This window comes from Triturus cristatus, chromosome 1_2 (genome assembly GCF_964204655.1).
Source record: "Triturus cristatus chromosome 1_2, aTriCri1.1, whole genome shotgun sequence".
NCBI classification, from domain to species: Eukaryota; Metazoa; Chordata; class Amphibia; order Caudata; family Salamandridae; genus Triturus; species Triturus cristatus.
The window spans coordinates 1,177,509,845-1,177,532,237 of NC_140580.1; the positions used below are offsets into that span (position 1 = coordinate 1,177,509,845).

The 22,393-nt window shown below is 53.7% G+C and overlaps 1 protein-coding gene across 4 annotated transcripts in view; it reads left to right on the forward strand.

Moving 5' to 3' along the window:
* Window positions 1–22,393, forward strand: part of ZER1 (zyg-11 related cell cycle regulator) — a 387,007-nt gene that overhangs the window by 99,170 nt on the left and 265,444 nt on the right. For all 4 annotated transcript variants that reach the window (XM_085614054.1, XM_085614056.1, XM_085614055.1 and 1 more), the window contains one exon: window positions 1,790–1,940. In XM_085614054.1, the coding sequence (XP_085470180.1) occupies window positions 1,790–1,940 (151 nt within the window). The remainder of the gene's footprint in view (window positions 1–1,789; window positions 1,941–22,393) is intronic.

Here is a 22,393-nt window from a genome sequence, read left to right on the forward strand (position 1 = left end):
CTCTGGAGCTGTAAAGCTGCCTGACTCTCTGCTGTGCACATGCTGCTTTATGACACTGAATGCTGTGGAGCTGCCTGACTCTCTCTGTAGTGCGCATGCTGCTGTATGACATTGAATGCTTGGGAGCTGTGAAGCTGCCTGACTCTCTCTGCTGTGCACCTGCTGCTCTATGACACTGAATGCGCGGGAGCTGTGGAGCTGCCTCTCTCTGCAGTGCACTTGCTGCCCCATGACACTGAATGCTGGGGAGCTGTGGAGATGTCTGACTCTCTGCAGTGCACATGCTGCTCTATGACACAGAATGCTCGGGAGCTGTGGAGATGCCTGGCGCTCTGCCGTGCACATGCTGCTGTATGACACTGAATGTTTGGGAGCTGTGAAGATGCCTGACGTTCTGCCGTGCACATGCTGCTGTATGAAACTGAATGCTCGCGAGCTGTGGAGATGCCTGACGCTCTTCAGTGCACATGCTGCTGTATGACACTGAATGCTGGGCAGCTGTAGAGCTGCCCGTCTCTCTCTGCTGTGCACATGCTGCTCTGATGGTGAATGCTGGGGAGCTGTGGAGATGCCTGACTTTCTGCACTGTACATGCTGCTCTTGACACTGAATGCTGGGGAGCTGTGGCGCTGCTTGGGTCTCTCTGCTGTGCACATGCTGCTCTATGACACTGAATGCTAGGGAGCTGTGAAGATGCCTGACTCTCTCTGCAGTGCACATGCTGCTGTATGACACTGAATGCTCGGGAGCTGTGAAGCTGCCTGACTCTCTGCAGTGCACATGCTGCTCTATGACACTGATTGCTCGGGAGCTGTGGAGATGCCTGACTCTCTGCTGTACACATGCTGCTCTGATGGTGAATGCTGGGGAGCTGTGGAGATGCCTGACACTCTTCAGTGCACATGCTGCTGTATCACACTGAATACTGGGGAGCTGTAGAGCTGCCTGTCTCTCTCTGCTGTGCACATGCTGCTCTATGACACTGAATGCTGGGGAGCTGTAGAGCTGCCCGCCTCTCTCTGCTGTGCACATGCTGCTCTGATGGTGAATGCTGGGAAGGTGTGGAGATGCCTGACTTTCTGCACTGTACATGCTGCTCTTGACACTGAATGCTGGGGAGCTGTGGCGCTGCTTGGGTCTCTCTGCTGTGCACATGCTGCTCTGATGGTGAATGCTGGGGAGCTGTGGAGATGCCTGACTTTCTGCACTGTACATGCTGCTCTATGACACTGAATGCTGGGGAGCTGTGGAGATGCCTGACTCTCTGTATTGCACATACTACTCTATGACGGTGAATGCTGGGGAGCTGTGGAGATGCCTGGCTCTCTCTGCTGTGCACATGCTGCTCTATGACACTGAATGCTAGGGAGCTGCCTGACTCTCTGCTGTGCACATACTGCTCTATGACGGTGAATGCTGGGGAGCTGTGGAGATGCCTGGCTCTCTCTGCTGTGCACATGCTGCTCTATGATACAGAATGCTAGGGAGCTGCCTGACTCTCTGCTGTGCACATACTGCTCTATGACGGTGAATGCTGGGTAGCTGTGGAGATGCCTGGCTCTCTCTGCTGTGCACATGCTGCCCTATGACTCTAAATGCTGGGGAGCTGTCTAACTCTCTTCATTAGTCCCATTAGTCCATGAGACTGTGTGGTCTGTTTTTCTGAGACCCATGTAGTTGCCTTACTTTCTGTGGCGTGTATATCATGGCCCTTTTGACACTATTCATTGTGGGTTTTTTCTGAAACTTGAGTAGCTGTCAGACTCTCTTGCCTTTCCCTTTCTTGAAGGTACATCGAGCTTGTGAATGCAGACAGTGTCTTCGAAGCCCATGACAGCTTCTTCGCTCTGTTCTCTGATCCTCGGAGCACGAGGCTGACCAGAATCCACCTGCGAGAGGACATAGTTCAGGACCAGGACCTTGAGGCCATTCGAAAGCAGGTGAGTGTCTTCTATTGTCCCTGGGACTGTTCTTGTGTGTCTTCCTCTGGGTGGATTCTTTTCTTCTCCTCCTGGGTAGCAGTCCTGCTCTTTCTTCTGTGGAGGATCTTATTCTGCTCCTCTGGGGCCACTTGTGTCATCCCTCTTGAGGCAGCTCTTTTGCTTGTGTCCTGCTGCCCCTTGGCAGTGCTGATGCTTCTTCCTCTTTTTGGTAGCCCGTGTTATTGGCGCTCATGCCTCTTCCCTAAGGCTGGCTTGTTTCCTTCTCACCGCGCCATGGCTCTTGTGCTCCTTCTCCAGGGGTAACTTGTGTTCTTGCTGCGCAGCATGGGTCTTGTGCTCCTTCCTGTATGATGGCTCTCGTGCTCCTTCCCCAGGGGTGGGTTATGTTCCTGTCACCTGGGCGAGGCTCATGTGCTTCTTCCCCAGGGTTGGCCTCTCTTCTTGTCCCCCGGGCGAGGCTCTCGTGCTCCTTCTCCAGGGTTGGCCTCTGTTCTTGTCCCCCGGACGAGGCTCTTGTGCTCCTTCCCCAGGGTTGGCCTCTCTTCTTGGCCCCCGGGCGAGGCTTTTGTGCTCCTTCCCCAGGGGTGGGTTATGTTCCTGTCACCTGGGCGAGGCTCATGTGCTTCTTCCCCGGTTGGTGGCCTCTGTTCCTGTCCCCCGGGCGTGGCTCTTGTGCTCCTTCCCCAGGGTTGGCCTGTATTCTTGTCCCCCGGGCGAGCCTCTTGTGCTCCTTCTCCAGGGGTGAGTAATTTTCCTGTCCCCCAGGCGAGGCTCTTGTGCTCCTTCCCCAGGGTTGGCCTCTGTTCTTGTTCCCCGGGCCAGGCTCTTTTGGTCCTTCCCCAGGGGTGGCCTCTGTTCCTGTCCCCCGGGCGAGGCTCTCATGCTCCTTCCTTAGTGTTGGCCTCTGTTCCTGTCCCCCGGGCGTGGCTCTCGTGCTCCTTCCCCAGGGTTGGCCTCTGTCCCTGTCCCCCAGGTGAGGCTTTTGTGCCCCTTCTTCAGGGTTGGCCTCTGTTCTTGTCCCCCAGGCAAGGCTCTTTTGCTCCTTCCCCAGGGGTGGCCCCTGTTCTTGTACCCCGGGCGAGGCTCTTGTGCTCCTTCCCCATGGTTGGTCTCTGTCCCTGTCCCCCAGGTGAGGCTTTTGTGCCCCTTCTTCAGGGTTGGCCTCTGTTCTTGTTCCCCGTCCGTGGCTCTTTTGGTCCTTCCCCAGGGTAGTCCTCTGTTCTTGTCCTCCAGGCACAGCTCTTTTGCTCCTTCCCCAGGGGTGGCCCCTGTTCTTGTACCCCGGGCGAGCCTCTTGTGCTCCTTCTCCAGGGGTGGGTTATGTTCCTGTCCCCCAGGTGAGGCTCTTTTGCTCCTTCCCTAGGGTTGGCCTCTGTTCTTGTTCTCCGGGCACAGCTCTTGTGATCCGTCCCCAGGGGTGTCCTTTGTTCCTGTCCCCCGGGTGAGGCTCCTGTGCTCCTTCCCCCGGGGTGGGTTATGTTCCTGTCCCCCGGGCGAGGCTTTATTTTGCTCCTTCCCCAGGGGTGACCTCTGTTCTTGTACCCCGGGCGAGGCTCTTGTGCTCTTTCCCCAGTGTAGGCCTCTGTTCCTTTCCCCTGGGCGAGGCTCTTGTGCTCCTTCCCCATGCTTGGCCTCTGTCCCTGTCCCCCAGGTGAGGCTTTTGTGCCCCTTCTTCAGGGTTGGCCTCTGTCCCTGTCCCCCGGGCGAGGCTCTTGTGCTCCTTTCCCAGGGGTGGGTTATGTTCCTGTTCCACGGGCGAGGCTCTGGTGCTCCTTCCCCAGGGTTTGCCTCTGTTCTTGTCCCCCGTGCGTGGGTCTTTTGCTCCTTCCCCAGGGTTGGCCTCTGTCCCTGTCCCCCGAGCCCGGCTCTCATGCTCCTTCCTCAGGATTAGCCTCTGTTCCTGTCCCCGGGCCGCGGCTCTCATGCTCCTTCCTTAGTGTTGGCCTCTGTTCCTGTCCCCCGGGCGTGGCTCTTGTGCTCCTTCCCCAGGGTTGGCCTCTGTCCCTGTCCCCCAGGTGAGGCTTTTGTGCCCCTTCTTCAGGGGTGGCCTCTGTTCTTGTACCCCGGGCGAGGCTCTTGTGCTCCTTCCCCAGGGTTGGCCTCTGTTCTTGTCCCCTGGCCAGGCTCTCGTGCTCCTTCTCCTGGGTCTCGGGCGAGGCTCTGGTGCTTCTTCCCCAGGGTTGGCCTCTCTTCTTGTCCCCCGGGCGAGGCTCTTGTGCTCCTTCCCCAGGGGTGGCCTCTGTTCTTGTCCCCCGGGCGAGGCTCTTTTGCTCCTTCCCCATGCTTGGCCTCTGTCCCTGTCCCCCAGGTGAGGCTTTTGTGCCCCTTCTTCAGGGTGGGCCTCTGTCCCTGTCCCCCAGGTGAGGCTTTTGTGCCCCTTCTTCAGGGTTGGCCTCTGTCCCTGTCCCCCAGGCGAGGCTCTTGTGCTCCTTCCCCAGGGGTGGGTTATGTTCCTGTTCCACGGGCGAGGCTCTGGTGCTCCTTCCCCAGGGTTTGCCTCTGTTCTTGTCCCCCGTGCGTGGGTCTTTTGCTCCTTCCCCAGGGTTGGCCTCTGTCCCTGTCCCCCGAGCCCGGCTCTCATGCTCCTTCCTCAGGATTAGCCTCTGTTCCTGTCCCCGGGCCGCGGCTCTTGTGCTCCTTCCCCAGGGTTGGCCTCTGTCCCTGTCCCCCAGGTGAGGCTCTTTTGCTCCTTCCCCAGGGGTGGCCTCTGTTCTTGTACCCCGAGCGAGGCTCTTGAGCTCCTTCCCCAGGGTTGGCCTGTATTCTTGTCCCCCGGGCAAGGCTCTCGTGCTCCTTCCCCAGGGTTGGCTTCTGTTCTTGTCACCTGGGCGAGGCTCATGTGCTTCTTCCCCAAGGGGTGGCCTCTGTTCCTGTCCCCCGGGCGAGGCTCTTGTGCTCCTTCCCCAGGGTTGGCCTCTGTTCTTGGCCCCCGGAAGAGGCTCTTGTGCCTCTTCCCCAGGGTTGGCCTCTGTTCTTGGCCCCCGGAAGAGGCTCTTGTGCTCCTTCCCCAGGGTTGGCCTCTGTTCCTGTCCCCCGGAAGAGGCTCTTGTGCTCCTTCCCCAGGGTTGGATTATGTTGGCCCCCGGGCCAGGCTCTTGTGCTCCTTCCCCAGTGTAGGCCTCTGTTCTTGTCCCCCGGTTGAGACTCTTGTGCCTCTTCCCCAGGGTTGGCCTCTGTTCTTGGCCCCCGGAAGAGGCTCTTGTGCTCCTTCCCCAGGGTTGGCCTCTCTTCTTGTCCCCCGGGCCAGACTCTCGTGCTCCTTCTCCAGGGTCTCGGGCGAGGCTCTTGTGCTCCTTCCCCAGGGTTGGCCTCTCTTCTTGTCCCCCGGTTGAGACTCTTGTGCCTCTTCCCCAGGTTTGGCCTCTGTTCTTGGCCCCCGGAAGAGGCTCTCGTGCTCCTTCTCCAGGGTTGGCCTCTGTTCTTGTCCCCCGGTTGAGACTCTTGTGCTCCGTCCCCAGGGATGGCCTTGGTTCTTGTCCCCCAGGCCAAGCTCTCGTGCTCCTTCCCCAGGGTTGGCCTCTGTTCTTGTCCCCCAGGCGAGGCTCTTGTGCTCCTTCCCTGGGGTGGATTATGTTCTTGTCCCCTGGCCAGGCTCTCGTGCTCCTTCTCCAGGGTTGGCCTCTCTTCTTGTCCCCCGGGCCAGGCTCTTGTGCTCCTTTCCCAGAGTTGGCCTCTCTTCTTGTCCCCCGGGCGAGGCTCTCGTGCTCCTTCTCCAGGGTTGGCCTCTGTTCTTGGCCCCCGGAAGAGGTTCTTGTGCTCCTTCCCCAGGGTTAGATTATGTTGGCCCCCAGGCGAGGCTCTTGTGCTCCTTCCCCAGGTTGGCCTCTGTTCTTGGCCCCTGGGCCAGGTTCTTGTGCTCCTTCCCCAGGTTGGCCTCTGTTCTTGTCCCCTGGCCAGGCTCTCGTGCTCCTCCTCCTGGGTCTCGGGCGAGGCTCTTGTGCTTCTTCCCCAGGGTTGGCCTCTCTTCTTGTCCCCCGGGCGAGGCTCTCGTGCTCCTTCTCCAGGGTTGGCCTCTGTTCTTGGCCCCCGGAAGAGGCTCTTGTGCTCCTTCCCCAGGGTTGGATTATGTTGGCCCCCGGGCCAGGCTCTTGTGCTCCTTCCCCAGGTTGATCTCTGTTCTTGTCCCCCTGGCCAGGCTCTCGTGCTCCTTCCTCAGGATTGGCCTCTTCTTGTCCCCCGGGCCAGGCTCTTGTGCTCCTTCCCCAGGGTTGGCCTCTCTTCTTGTCCCCCTGGCCAGGCTCTCGTGCTCCTTCTCCAGGGTCTCGGGCGAGGCTCTTGTGCTTCTTCCCCAGGGGTGATTTGTGTTCTGGTCAAGGGTGGCTTGAGTTGTTCTTCTCTCCAAGAGTATGTTCTGTGTGGTACCTCACTGCGCTTGCAGATCCAGACTCTGGCCAGAGATACTTTCAGGATTGGAGCAGAGAGTTTGGTTGTGAGGGAGCTCTCCACCTCCTAGCCCAGGCTCATTCACCTTAAGGTGCAGTGCAGAATGGTGCAGAGGGTCCAATTTGGGGTGGAAAAAACACCCTATTTGTGCAGGGGACGAATGACTAGTGGGCTGGTATACAATACATCTGGTAATTATCAGGCACATTAAATATCTTCCCCTCCATTGAATTTCAGAAGGTCAGGCCTGCTGGAGCAGAACAGGGGAGAAGTGTACCATGAATTCCATACCATGTAAGCATTGAGAGCTGCATGTTATTCCTCAGAAACTCATAATCGGTGCTACTAAGAAGAATCTAGATGTCGCCCCTCTTTCTGCTTGAAACGCTGAAGGCAGCTAGGGCCTGTATGGGGAGTCGGACAAGTCTGTCGCTGCTATTTCTCTCACCTGTGCGTCAGTGAAACCCAAAGCTTACTTTCTGCTGCATGTTTAGTTACCTACATGTTTTTAAGCTGACATGTTACCTACATGTTCTTAAGCTGACATGTTACCTACATGTTCTCAAACTGACATGTTACCTATATGTTCTCAAACTGACATGTTACCTACATGTTCTCAAGCTGACATGTTACCTACATGTTTTGAAGCTGACATGTTACCTACATGTTCTTAAGCTAGCATGTACCTACATGTTCTCAAGCTAGCATGTACCTACATGTTCACACGCTGACGTGTTGCTGACATGTTCTGAAGCTGACATGTTGCCGACATGTTCTCAAGCTGACATGTTGCCGACATGTTCTCAAGCTGACATGTTGCCGACATGTTCTCAAGCTGACATGTTGCCGACATGTTCTCAAACAGACATGTTGCCGACATGTTCTCAAGCTGACATGTTACCTACATGTTCTCAAGCTGACATGTACCTACATGTTCTCCCGCTGACATGTTGCCTACATGTTATCAAGCTGACATGTTGCCTACATGTTATCAAGTTGACATGTTACCTACATGTTCTCAAGCTGACATGTTGCCTACATGTTCTCAAGCGGACGTTACCTACATGTTCTCAAGCTGACATGTTACCTACATGTTCTCAAGCTGACATGTTGCCTACATGTTCTCAAACTGACATTTTGCCTACATGTTCTCAAACTGACATGTTACCTACATGTTCTCAAGCTGACATGTTACCTGCATGTTCTCAAGCTGGCATTTTACCTACATGTTCTCAAGCTGACATGTACCTACATGTTCTCAAGCTGACATGTTGCCTACATGTTCTCAAGCTGACATGTTGCCTACATGTTCTCAAGCTGACATGTTGCCTACATGTTCTCAAGCTGACCTGTTACTGACATGTTCTCAAGCTGACATGTTACTGACATGTTCTTAAGCTGACATGTTGCAGTGCAACAGTTGCTGTACAAGTAAAAGAAAATGTTTCCCAAGAAAACGCAAGAGTTTCCCCAGTGCCTTGAGGAGCCCCGTTAGTTAGGTAGACACTAGCGATGAACTCATCATGTGTCATTAAAACCTCAGGATCACTTTGTGAAGAACACACCTGCCTGCAAGCAAGATCTTCAATGGAAGGTGCACATGCTGGGGACTTGTGTGCTCTTGAAATGAAAGGCGTCCAAAAACGATTGGCATCTTGAAACAGAGCAAAGAAGGCTGCAGGCAGGTTCACAATACCATTTCTCGAAGACATTATTCAATAAAATATGTGGTTGGTGCCCGGAAATGCTTGAAAGTTTCAGGCCTTTGGTCTGCTCCCTGTGCTCATGCACTGATACAGCACTTGATAAATGCAAGATGAGACAAAATCGAACATAAGAAGGAGAGCTTTCATGACAGTGCTGCTTTTGGGAAATACAATTCATGAGCTTTCTCTAGACTTTCGGCCCTGAAGAAGCTGGGTTTCCTGGGTTTCCTACACGTTGGCTGCTAACATCCAACTTTGAAGCCGGTTTCATGTAAAATTGGAATCATTTGCTGCTTGTAATTGTGATAATATGCTATATATATCCACGCCATGGATTCTGTATATTTTGATACTTGGAATTTATCAAAAGAAAACTATGCTGAATGAACTGTCCTTTATAGAAATTTTGGCTTTGTGATTCTACTGATATTCAACCAAAGAAAATTTCTGTCCATACCATCCTGAAATTAATGTAATGTTTAAAGCGAGACAGTGGCATTTTGTAGTCTGTTTTCAGGTGGACGTTACCACATTCACTTTGATGTACGAAAACATGCGCTGTGATGCTTGCTCTAGGACCCAGGCTAGCTTGAAGCAACAGAACGTCACAGGAGTGGGTCAGAAGGCTTCGACTCCGCTGACACAAGTGAAAAGGTCTATTCATTCTTATTCACAAAATCAGTAACACAGCCACTACCGCTCTACTTGCTAAACCCATGACCCGGATGGGAGTCCACGTCCAACAAATGTGAGCACGCTCTGTGCGGCCCTCAAGGTCCAGAACCTTACTCCGGGCAAGAGACAGGCCTAGACCTCTGTGCACATGCTAGATTGAGGATGGAACCAAACTCAGAACTCAGGATATGTGATGTTCACAGTTGGGCCCTCTAGACCATGCCCTGGACGTTCTCATCCCAAAACTAAAACACAGACTCCCTCTACAAACAGATCCTGGTTCATTGTAAGTCACAGTTTGAAATGTGTGCTCCGCTAAATGAAGCGTGATGCTACTGAACTGCTCACGTCTTCGTTCCTGTGCTCATTGGGCTCTCACCCATTGGGTCTGGTCTGTGCTATCAAACTGCAAAGTGAGGAAAGAAGCAGCTTCTGGCATCGAGGTCGGTAGCACTTGTGACCCCTCTGATGGGAGAATCAAGATCCAGTTACCTATGAGAATAAACTTACATTGGTAAGGATAGGCCATGATTGGGACCCGATTGAATTCTGTAGGTGATCATTTTTCTCAGGAGTTTGACATCTCTATTTTTTGAGGAACAGCACCTACAATATTAGACAGTTCGAGGCATATGAGCTGCAGATCACACACTAGGATAGTAGATCGCCATCTGGTGTTGGTCTCGTATGATTGCAGGTTGTTGTTGTCTTCGGAAGAAGTCTTTGTCGTCACGAGATAGGTGACTCCTCCCTTCGACGACAGTGCGCATGGGCATCAACTCCATCGTTAGATTGATTTTTCCGCCATTTGGTTTGGATGCAACTTTTCCGCTCCGGTTGGAAATACCAATTCCAAGCTTCTCGAAGCGCAAAATTTCCACAAAACCATCGAAACACCTTCATCTTCGACATCGACTTCATCGGCTCGATTCCGGACGTCGACGCAGGCCGCTGGGCCTATACACGCCGAAAGGCCTACGGCTCATGGAAAGGACGCCTTTCAAAAAATGCCCCCAGTGTGGAGCAAAATTTCCACACAGTGACCACCACCAAGTCTGCAACCTGTGCCTATCACCTGAACACGACGAGTCTAGCTGTCCAGCCTGTGCATCCTTTCGATCCGAGATCGAAGAGCTCGAAGACACATCATGGCACAGAGACCAGCTCCGGAACCAGAGGACATCTTTGATGAAGGCTCCGATGTCCCGGAAGAAGATTCCGAGGATCTCCAAATCATCTCCGAAGCAGACGACTCGGACGACCCCGTCACTCCTGGGCAACGTGTGAGTACTACTGCTCCTGCCCCAACCCTTCCAAAATCAAAGGCACTGGTCAAGACTTCGCCTGCTGGCCCCAGTCGAGACCGAAAAAATCCTTCAGAAGCCCCGCCTCCAGGCTCGGCTCCAAAGAAACACAAGCCTTCCGGTAGCTCGGGACCGAGCAAACCACAAGTTATTGTCCCACCGGCACCTTCGGCAACGAAGACAAAAGACCACTCGGCGCCGAAATCGGCTTCGACGCCTTCGGGCCCCGAAAGGGCCAATTGATAAACCGGCACCGAAGATTCCAAAACCTAAAGATCAAACTTCGGCTTCGAAAACAACATCGGCGCCGAAACAAATGGCTAAGGACTCTGAAACACCTCCTAAAGCCAAATCCTGCACGGATCCGCCCAAACCTCGCTCGGAACCGAAAAAATCGGCACCGAAAACTGTTCCCAAGGAACACAAACTTTTTCACCCAGATCCCATCGATACAAGGCAGAAAAAGATTTATATGAACCCAAAAACTGGACATGTCACGGCTGGGCCGTGTAAAAAACGGAAACTGGACACACCACCTGCACCAGTTCCTGTACCCAAGAAGGACTCTGCAACATCACCTATGCCACCTTCCTCTCCGGTACTGCCTTCTAACCCACCTCCTCTGCCTACACCACCCTTACCTATACCTTCTCCATCACATACACCACCTCCAGATGATGATGATGATGACCTAGGGGGTGGGTGTGATCCTAATGACCCGTTCACGGATCCAGATACATCACCACTTGATGATTGGGCATTCCCTATCCCAACAGACATGCCAGAACCGCAGCCATATCCCTCCAAACCATCCCCTCCTGATGATCATTTCGGGTTTGGACAATTATTAAATAGAGCAGCACTTTACCACGGCGTCACAATGCACTCCGACACACCAGAGGAAGACTTGCTCTTAGATACTTTTGAACAATCTCAAAAGTCAGTACAAATCCTGCCTATGATCAAAGGAGTTATTAAACACGCCCGAGGTATTTCTAGACCCCGTCCGTGCAAGGGTTCTTGACCCTAGAATAGAAAAGAAATATAGGCCTGCCCCTCAAGATCCTAATTACATCAAAGGACAGCTACCTTTGGATTCTTTGGTCGATTCCAATGCTATGAAACGCGCCAACTCCCAAACAACAGGAGACACACCACCCCCGACAAAGAATCCAAACTGCTAGAAGCCTCTGGCAAAAGAGTAGCAGCACAAGCCGCTAATCACTGGCGTATTGCCAACACACAAGCCCTACTAGCACGCTATGACATGGCACACTACGACCAGTTAGAGACTCTCTTACAACATTTACCTGACAGTAGAAAACCCAGGCAAATGACCTTATCCAGGAGGGAAAACTTATTTCAAATGCGTCAATTAAGTGTGCGCTTGACGCCGCGGACACCGCATCTAGAGCAATCAACACTAGTGTGCTCCTTAGAAGACATGCCTGGCTACGCATTTCGGGCTTCAAGCCAGATGTACAAACTACCGTACTTAGTCAGCCATTCAACCAAGAACAGCTATTTGGACCAGCAGTAGACACTGCACTTGAAAAAATGAAAAAAGACACCGAGACTGCTAAGTCCATGGGAGCATTACAGTCTCCACAACAACGTGGCTCCTTTCGGCGCTCCTTCTACAGTGGGGGCTCCAAAAATATGGGCGCAGACACCTCATCCACATTCAAAACCACTACGCAAACATCCCCCAGTAGAGGATATTTTAGAGGTGGATATAGAGGAAACAACAGCAAGGGCAGAGGTTGAGGTAATAACAACACTCTTACCTCCCCTGCCACAAAACAGTGACTTTCCTCCGCTGCCCCCAGACCATTCCACTCCAGTCGGGGGCAGACTAACACAGTTCCTACCTGTCTGGAACTCCATCACACAGACAGGTGGGTAAGACAAATTATCCAGTATGGTTACTGCCTGGAACTCACAACTACCCCCCCATATATACCACCCAAACAGCGTTCAATGTCACCAGACCATCTTACGCTCCTAAAACAAGAGGTCCTCTCATTGCTCCAAAAACACACAATAGAGCCAGTTCCCTTAGAACATCAAGGGACAGGGGTATACTCACTAGACTTCCTAATCCCCAAAAAGGACAGGACTCTAAGACCAATACTAGACCTCAGACCCCTAAATCTATATATACATTCAGATCATTTCCATATGATCACTCTTCAACAAGTGCTCCCACTGCTGCAACAAGGCGATTTCCTTGCCACACTAGATCTCAAAGACGCCTACTTCCACATTCCCATACATCCTGCCCACAGGAAGTATTTAAGGTTTGTGGTGGACGGACAACACTACCAGTTCACAGTCCTTCCATTTGGGGTAACAACCGCGCCCAGAGTATTCACAAAATGTCTGGCAGTAGTAGCAGCACATCTGAGAAGACAACAAATTCATGTCTTCCCGTATCTGGACGACTGGCTCATAAAAGCCAAGTCATTCAACAAATGTGTTATACACACTCACCAAACCATCCAAACCTTACACAACTTGGGGTTCACAATCAACTATCCCAAGTCTCATCTCCAGCCTTCTCATATACACCAGTATCTAGGAGCCACCATAAATACCTCCACAGCCCTAGCCTATCCCAGCCCAGCCAGGATAGCCAGTATACAAGCACTTATCACAAAATTTCAACACTCTTCCAGCACGAGTGTTCATGCAACTCATAGGCATGATGGCGTCATACATATTCATTGTGCCTTATGCAAGACTTCAAATGCTTCCCTTGCAAGAATGTCTAGCACATCAGTGGAATCAGGCTCACGGACAACTCACGGATCTGGTGTTGGTGGACAGCCGCACACATCGCTCTCTACAGTGGTGGAACATAAAAAACTTGTCCAAAGGGCGGCCGTTCCTAGAGCCTCTTCCACAGATAGTGCTGACAACAGACGCATCACTCACAGGATGGGGAGCTCATCTCCTCGGCCACACCACTCAGGGCAAATGGACCACTCACCAAAAAGTGCTCCATATCAATTACCTGGAACTGCTAGCAGTATTCCCAGCACTAAAATCATTCCAACTACATGTCAGGAACAAAACTGTCCTCATCCGGACGGAAACATGACAGCCATGTATTATATACAGAAACAAGGAGGCACACATTCTCTGCAGCTCTCCCACCTCGCTCAGAACATCTGGAGATGGGCCATTCCTCAAAACATATACCTACTTGCAGAACACCTTCCAGGGGTTCACAATCAGATTGCCGATCTGTTAAGTCGACAGACACAACTGATCCACGAGTGGGAACTACATCCCCAAGTCGTTCTGCCCTTTTTCAAACAATGGGGCCAACCAGACATAGATCTGTTCGCAACACTCACGAAAACGCAAAATGCCCAACCTTTGCCGCCAGGTTTCCCCACCCGCAGTCAAAGGGCAATGCGATATGGATGAACTGGTCAGGCAGATTTGCGTACGCTTTTCCGCCTCTCCCACTCATTCCATTAGTGGTACGCAAGCTCAGACAGCAGTCTCTCAAACTGATCCTAGTAGCTCCCACATGGCCATGCCAACCGTGGTTCACGACACTACTAGAACTCTCTCTAGTTCCACACCAAAAACTACATCCCTCCCCGTCTTTACTAACCCAGAACCGTGGAGAGATCCGACACCCAGATCCAGGTCAACTGAATCTGGCGATCTGGCTCCTGAAGTCCTAGAGTTCGGTTACCTTAACCTGCCACCAGACTGCATGAACATTATAAAAGAAGCCAGAAGACCTACCACTAGAGCGTGCTGTGCTGCAAAATGGAAAAGGTTTGCCATTTACTGCACTAACAATCAGATAAACCCACTGGATGCATCCATTCAGGACATCGTTAGCTGCTTACTACACTTGCAAATATGTAATTTAGCATACTCATCCATACGTCTCCACCTAGCAGCATTAACAGCCTACTTACAAAATCGGCAGCACTTGTCACTCTTTAGAGTGCCTGCAATCAAAGCCTTCATGGAAGGACTTAAATGAATTATTCCTCCCAGATTACCACCCGCTCCAGTGTGGAATCTGAACATTGTTCTTACTAGACTCATGGGACCCCCATTTGAACCTCTCCATAAATGCGAACTAAAGTTCCTCACATGGAAAGTAGCTTTCCTTATCGCTATCACATCTCTGAGAAGGGTAAGTGAAATCCAGGCTTTAACCATTCAAGAACCATTCCTACAATTACACCGTAACAAAGTGGTTCTTAGGACAAATCCAAAATTCCTGGCAAAAGTCATATCTCCTTTTCATCTTAACTAATCAGTGGAATTACCAGTGTTCTTCCCAAACCCAGACTCTGTAGCTTAAAGAGCTCTTCATACCTTAGACGTTAAAAGAGCCCTACTTTACTACATTGACAGAACCAAACCATTCCGCAAAACAAAACAATTGTTTTTCGCTTTCTCTCCACCACATAAAGCCAACCCCATTTCCAAATCTGGGATAGCTAGGTGGATAGTCAAATGTATCCAAATATGCTACCACAAGGCTAAATGCACACTAACAGTTCCCCCTAGAGCGCATTCCACACGCAAAATAGGGGCTTCCATGGCATTCTTAGGAAACATTCCCTTAGAAGACATTTGTAAGACAGCCACGTGGTCTACAACACATTCCTTCACTAAACACTATTGTGTTGACGTGCAAGCAAAGCAACAAGCTTCTGTGGGCCAAACTGTCCTTAAAACTTTATTTCAAACTGCTGCAACCAATACAGGTGACCACCGCTAGGGGAGATACTGCTATATAGTCTATCCTAGTGTGTGATCTTCAGCTCATATGCCTCGAACGGAATATGCTACTTACCAGTATGCATCTGTTCTTGGCATTTAGAGCTGCAGATCCACACACGCCCACCCACCTCCCCGGGACCTGTATCTGTTCCAGCATTGTCTTACTTAGACATCACACATGGACATCTCTCTCTCTCTTCTACAAACTCCATCTTTGCCCATCATGGCGAAAAACAATCTAACGATGGAGTTGATGCCCATGTGCACTGTCGTCCAAGGGAGGAGTCACCTATCTCGTGACCACAAAGACTTCTTCCGAAGACAACAACAACCTGCAAGCATTAGAGCCCAACACCAGATGGCGATCTGCTATCCTAGTGTGTGGATCTGCAGCTCTACATGCCAAGAACAGATGCATACTGGTAAGTAGCATATTCCTTATACTAAGTACCACCACGGCATGATAATCTACTTGGTGTTTGACAGAATTTCTTATCCTGGTGCTTCTCAAAGCAGTGACTGACATCTGAGCATACAGCAGAACACTGAGAGGTGCCCCTTGATTCCCTAGTTCTGTGATGATCTAGCATTCCATGCTTCCTTGAGTGTGATTCAGGGACTGAACCCCAATTTCAGACCCCGTCTTCCCTTAGCAGGGTAGCTGTCTTTGGGGACTCACATTCCTTGCTTCCTTGAGTGTGATACGGGGACTGAACCCCAAGTTCAGACCCCAACTTCTCTTAGCAGGGTAGCTGTCTTTGGGGACTCACATTCCGTTCTTCCTTGAGTGTGATACGGGGACTGAACCCCAAGTTCAGACCCCAATTTCCCTTAGCAGAGTAGCCATCTCAGGGGACTCACATTCCGTGCTTCCTTGAGTGTGATTCAGACTGAACCCCAAGTTCAGACCCCATCTTGCCTTAGCAGAGTAGCTGTGTTTGGGGACTCACATTCCGTGCTTCCTTGAGTGTGATACGGGGACTGAACCCCAAGTTCAGACCCCATCTTGCCTTAGCAGGATAGCCATTTGAGGGGACTCACATTCCGTTCTTCCTTGAGTGTGATACGGGGACTGAACCCCAAGTTCAGACCCCAACTTCCTTTAGCAGAGTAGCCATCTGAGGGGACTCCCATTCCGTGCTTCCTTGAGTGTGATACGGGGACTGATCCCCAAGTTCAGACCCCAACTTCCCTTAGCAGGGTGCTGTCTTTGGGGACTCACATTCCGTGCTTCCTTGAGTGTGATACAGGAACTGAACCCCAAGTTGAGACCCCATCTTGCCTTAGCAGGGTAGCTGTCTTTGGGGGCTCACATTCCGTGCTTCCTTGAGTGCGATACAGGGCCTGAACCCCAAGTTCAGACCCCATCTTCCCTTAGCAGGGTAGCTGTCTTTGGGGACTCACATTCCTTGCTTCCTTGAGTGTGATACGGGGACTGAACCCCAAGTTCAGACCCCATCTTGCCTTAGCAGGGTAGCTCTCTTTGGGCACTCACACTCTGTGCTTCCTTGAGTGTGATATGGGAACTGAACCCCAAGTTCAAACCCCTTCTTGCCTTAGCAGGGTAGCCATCTGAGGGGACTATGTTCTGACAACGTTTAGTCAGAATAGGTATTTGTAATATTGACCGTCTTGTTTTTAACCAAAGATTCATATGGAAACTTGCCATTATCCTGCCTGCCCCACTGCATTACGTTTTAAGGCTTGTCACTGTAGCAGACATACCGAATAGGAAGATACTAGGCGGTCATCTGGAGTGTGACGGGGCTGGAGCATCATGGGAAATGGCTGGTGTTCCTGCCATGCCAAACACGCAGTTCCGCCACTCTTAGAGTTGGTGTAAGAGGTGTGTTTCCATTGGCCGAGCCTCCACTTGGTCTGTCACCCAGTGGCCTGTCTGCCAGGGGGAGCCCCAGGTCACAATGAGGAGGCCAGGGCAACCTTGCTCATTTTTCTGCCTGTGCCCACCAAGTGAGGCATGGTGCACACTGATAGGAAGCATGGTGAAAGGCCCCACGCTCATCAAGAAAACTCAGTTCGCACTTGGGCTATTTCTTTTTCATACTGAGAAAACAAACTGTTTCTGTGGGAATATATTTTCTCAGTACAAAGTGTTTGTAGAGCGGGTGCTTTGAAGAAAACACCTTCCCTGCATATGTACAGTGCTGGTACACAGAAATACCTGCCAGGTAGGCAGAGATTTCTAAATAGGATAGACCGACCTTCACCAGTGTCTGTATGACCTTGAATATCTCAACTTTTGATTAGATGTGTCAGGTCCTCTGATCTTGTGTCTCTGTGGTTCCTGATGCAAGACAATAAAAGTAGGGTGCAGCCTCTGCAACTGAATTACCAACAAGAAATAGCAGTAAAGTATCCCCCAAAACATACTAAAAAGAGATACGACCTTTTTACAGTCCAGATAGTCAAAGGCAAGTTCACAAACTATTGCTTCCTGTTAACAGGGGCGAAGAAGGCCTAGTAGTTGGGGTCCAGTAAGACATAGTTCTTGTTCATGTCACTTAAGGGTCAAACTGCTCTCAAAGTCTTGGAAACCCTTTGAAACAGTATGTGCAGGGTACAAGATATTAGAGTGGCCTAGGACTCCCCCAAAGCATGCACCCAGTGGAACCCATGCTGCAGGAGCTCTTATCTCGATGTGGGACCCACATTCAAACATTTATTTGAGGAGAATGGGCTGTGGTACGTGGCTTGGCAGCCAGCAATGGCGGGCGCGTAAGCTGGTGGCTCTGCACTGACCCGACAATTATCCGGCTACAAGAGACGCGACCGGTAACCTGGCACACTGCAAAAAGTGGACGCTGTTTCCGGAGAGGGTTGCTGACTTCTACGGGGGCTCACAATGGAAAGGAGGCTGAGCTGTGCCTGAGCCCTCGAGAGTCAAATGAGAACGGGGCCAGACCCTGGAAAGCTTACTGCGACAAGCACAGGATTGGGGCTGGGCTGTGAGACGGACCTGCCGGCTGCGCCTGAGATCCCTTTCTACTGAGGGAGCCTGAAGTGTGGGAAGGCGGAGAAAACCTACCTGCTGTGAGCCTGCGGCGACCGCTGTGAGAACTGCGTAGACCGAACGCGACCTCTGTGAGAACTGCGCCGACCGGACGCGACCTCTGTAAGAACTGCACAGACCAGACGCGACCGCTGTGAGAAATGCGCAGACCAGACGCGACAGCTGTGAGAACTGCACAGACTGGACGCGACCGCTGTGAGAACTGCGCAGACCGGACGCGACCGCTGTGAGAACTGCGCAGACCGGACGCGACCGCTGTGAGAACTGTGCAGACCAGATGCGACCGCTTTGAGAACTGCGCTGACCGGACGCGACCTCTGTGAGAACTGCGCAGACCAGATGTGACCGCTGTGAGAACTGCGCAGACCGGACGCGACTGCTGTGAGAACTGCGCAGAGAGAACTGCTCAGACCAGACGCGACCGCTGTGAGAACTGCGCAGGCGGGACGCGACCGCTGTGAGAACTGCGCAGGCGGGACGCGACCGCTGTGAGAACTGCACAGACCAGACGCAACCGCTGTGAGAACGGCGCAGACCGGCTGCGCCTGGGATCCCTTTCTACTGAGGGAGCCTGAAGTGCGGGAAGGCGGAGAAACCCTACCTGCTGTGAGCCTGCGGCAACCGCTGTGAAAACTGCGTAGACCGAACGCGACCTCTGTGAGAACTGCACCGACCGGACGCGACCTCTGTAAGAACTGCACAGACCAGACGCGACCGCTGTGAGAACTGGGCAGACTGGACGCGACCGCTGTGAGAACTGCGCAGACTGGACGCGACCGCTGTGAGAACTGTGCAGACCGGACGCGACCTCTGTGAGAACTGCGCAGACCGGACACGACCTCTGTGAGAACTGCACAGACCGGACGCGACCTCTGTGAGAACTGCACAGACCAGACGCGACAGCTGTGAGAACTGTGCAGACCAGACGCGACAGCTGTGAGAACTGTGCAGACTGGACGCGACCGCTGTGAGAACTGTGCAGACCGGACGCGACCTCTGTGAGAACTGCGCAGACCAGACGCGACCGCTGTGAGAACTGCGCAGACCAGACACGACCGCTGTGAGAACTGCGCAGACCAGACGCGACCTCTGTGAGAACTGCGCAGACCAGACGCGACCTCTGTGAGAACTGCGCAGACCAGATGCGACTGCTGTGAGAACTGCGCAGACTGGACGCGACCGCTGTGAGAACTGCGAAGAGAGAACTGCGCAGACCGGACACGACCTCTGTGAGAACTGCGCGACCACTATGAGAACTGCTCAGACCAGACACGACCTCTGTGAGAACTGCGCAGACGGGACGCGACCGCTGTGAGAACTGCGCAGACGGGACGCGACCGCTGTGAGAACTGCACAGACCAGACGCGACCGCTGTGAGAACTGCGCACACCGGACGTGACCGCTGTGAGAACTGCACAGACCAGACGCGACCGCTGTGAGAACTGCGCAGACCACACGCGACCTCCGTGAGAACTGCGCAGACCGGACACGATCGCTGTGAGAACTGCGCAGACCGGATGCGACCGCTGTGAGAACTGCGCAGACCGGACACGACCGCTGTGAGAACTGCGCAGACCGGACACGACCTCTTTGAGAACTGCACAGACCAGACGTGACAGCTGTGAGAACTGCGCAGACTGGACGCGACCGCTGTGAGAACTGTGCAGACCGGAAGCGACCTCTGTGAGAAGTGCGCAGACCGGACGTGACCGCTGTGAGAACTGCGCAGACCGGACATGACCTCTGTGAGAACTGCGCAGACCGGACGCGACCGCTGTAAGAACTGCGCAGACCGGACGTGACCTCTGTGAGAACTGCGCAGACCGGACGCGACCGCTGTGAGAACTGCGCAGACCGGACGCGACCGCTGTGAGAACTGCGCAGACCGGACGCGACCGCTGTGAGAACTGCGCAGACCGGACGCAACCGCTGTGAGAACTGCGAAGAGAGAACTGCGCAGACCGGACACGACCTCTGTGAGAACTGCGCGACCGCTGTGAGAACTGCACAGACCAGACGCGACCGCTGTGAGAACTGCGCAGACCAGACTTGACCTCTGTGAGAACTGCGCAGACCGGAAGCGACCGCTGTGAGAACTGCGCAGACCGGACGCGACCGCTGTGAGAACTGCGCAGACCGGACGTGACCTCTGTGAGAACTGCACAGACCGGAAGCGACAGCTGTGAGAACAGCACAGACCGGACGTGACCGCTGTGAGAACTGTGCAGACCAGACGCGAACTCTGTGAGAACTGTGCAGATCGGACGTGACCTCTGTGAGAACTGCGCAGACCGGATGCGACCGCTGTGAGAACTGCCAGACCGGACGCGACTGCTGTGAGAACTGCGGAGACAGGACGCGGCCGCTGTGAGAACTGCGCAGACCGGACGCGACCTCTGTGAGACCTACGCAGACAGGACGCGACCGCTGTGAGAACTGCACAGACCGGACGCGACCGCTGTGAGAACTGCGCAGACCGGACGCGACCTCTATAAGAACTGCACAGACCGGACGCGAACTCTGTGAGAACTGCGCAGACCGGACGCGACCGCTGTGAGAACTGCGCAGACCGGACGTGACCGCTGTGAGAACTGCGCAGACCGGACGCGACCGCTGTGAGAACTGTGCAGACCGGACGCTACCTCTGTGAGAACTGCACAGACCGGACACGACTTCTGTGAGAACTGCGCAGACCAGATGCGACCGCTGTGAGAACTGCGCAGACCGGACGCGACCGCTGTGAGAACTGCGCAGAGAGAACTGTGCAGACCGGACACAACCTCTGTGAGAACTGCGCGACCGTTATGAAAACTGCTCAGACCAGACGCGACCTCTGTGAGAACTGCGCAGACGGGACGCGACCGCTGAGAGAACTCTGCAGACCGGACGCGACCGTTGTGAGAACTGCGCAAACCGGACGTGACCTCTGTGAGAACTGCTCAGACCGGAAGCGAACGCTGTGAGAACTGCACAGACCGGACGTGACCTCTGTGAGAACTTCACAGACCGGAAGCGACCGCTGTGAGAACAGCACAGACCGGACGCGACCGCTGTGAGAACTGTGCAGACCAGACGCGAACTCTGTGAGAACTGTGCAGATCGGACGTGACCTCTGTGAGAACTGCGCAGACCGGATGCGACCGCTGTGAGAACTGCCAGACCGGACGTGACTGCTGTGAGAACTGCGGAGACAGGACGCGGCCGCTGTGAGAACTGCGCAGACCGGACGCGACCGCTGTGAGAACTGCGCAGACGGGACGCGACCTCTGTGAGAACTGCACAGACCAGACACGACCGCTGTGAGAACTGCGCAGACCAGACGCGACCGCTGTGAGAACTGCGCAGACCAGACGCGACCTCTGTGAGAACTGCGCAGACCAGACGCGACCTCTGTGAGAACTGCGCAGACCAGACGCAACCGCTGTGAGAACTGCGCAGACCGGACGCGACCACTGTGAGAACTGCGCAGAGAGAACTGCGCAGACCGGACACGACCTCTGTGAGAACTGCGCGACCGCTATGAGAACTGCTCAGACCAGACGCGACCTCTGTGAGAACTGCGCAGACGGGACGCGACCGCTGTGAGAACTGCGCAGACAGGACGCGACCGCTGTGAGAACTGCACAGACCAGACGTGACCGCTGTGAGAACTGCACAGACCAGACACGACCGCTGTGAGAACTGCGCAGACCGGACGCGACCGCTGTGAGAACTGCGCAGACCGGACACGACCGCTGTGAGAACTGCGCAGACCAGATACGACCGCTTTGAGAACTGCGCAGACGCGACCGCTGTGAGAACTGCGCCGACCAGATGCGACCGCTGTGAGAACTGCGCAGACCGGACGCGACCGCTGTGAGAACTGCGCAGATCGGACGCGACCTCTGTGAGAACTGCGCAGACTGGACGCGACTTCTGTGAGAACTGCGCAGACCGGACACAACCGCTGTGAGAACTGCGCAGACCGGACGCGACCGCTGTGAGAACTGTGCAGACCGGACGCGACCTCTGTGAGATCTACGCAGACCGGACGTGACCTCTCTGAGAACTGCGGAGACCGGACGCGACCTCTGTGAGAACTGCACAGACCGGACGCGACCTCTGTGAGAAGTACGCAGACCGGACGCGACCGCTGTGCGAAGTGCGTAGACCGGACGCGACCTCTGTGAGAACTGCGCAGACAGGACGCGACTGCTGTGAGAACTGCGCAGAGAGAACTGCGCAGACCGGACACGACCTCTGTGAGAACTGCGTGACCATTATGAGAACTGCTCAGACCAGACGCGACCTCTGTGAGAACTGCGCAGACGGGACGCGACCGCTGTGAGAACTGTGCAGACGGGCCGCGACCGCTGTGAGAACTGCACAGACCAGACACGACCGCTGTGAGAACTGCGCAGACCGGACGCGACCGCCGTGAGAACTGCGCAGACCAGACGCGACCTCTGTGAGAACTGCGCAGACCAGACGCGACCTCTGTGAGAACTGCGCAGACCGGACGCGACCGCTGTGAGAACTGCGCAGACCGGACGCGACCTCTGTGAGAACTGCACAGACCGGACACGACCGCTGTGAGAACTGCGCAGA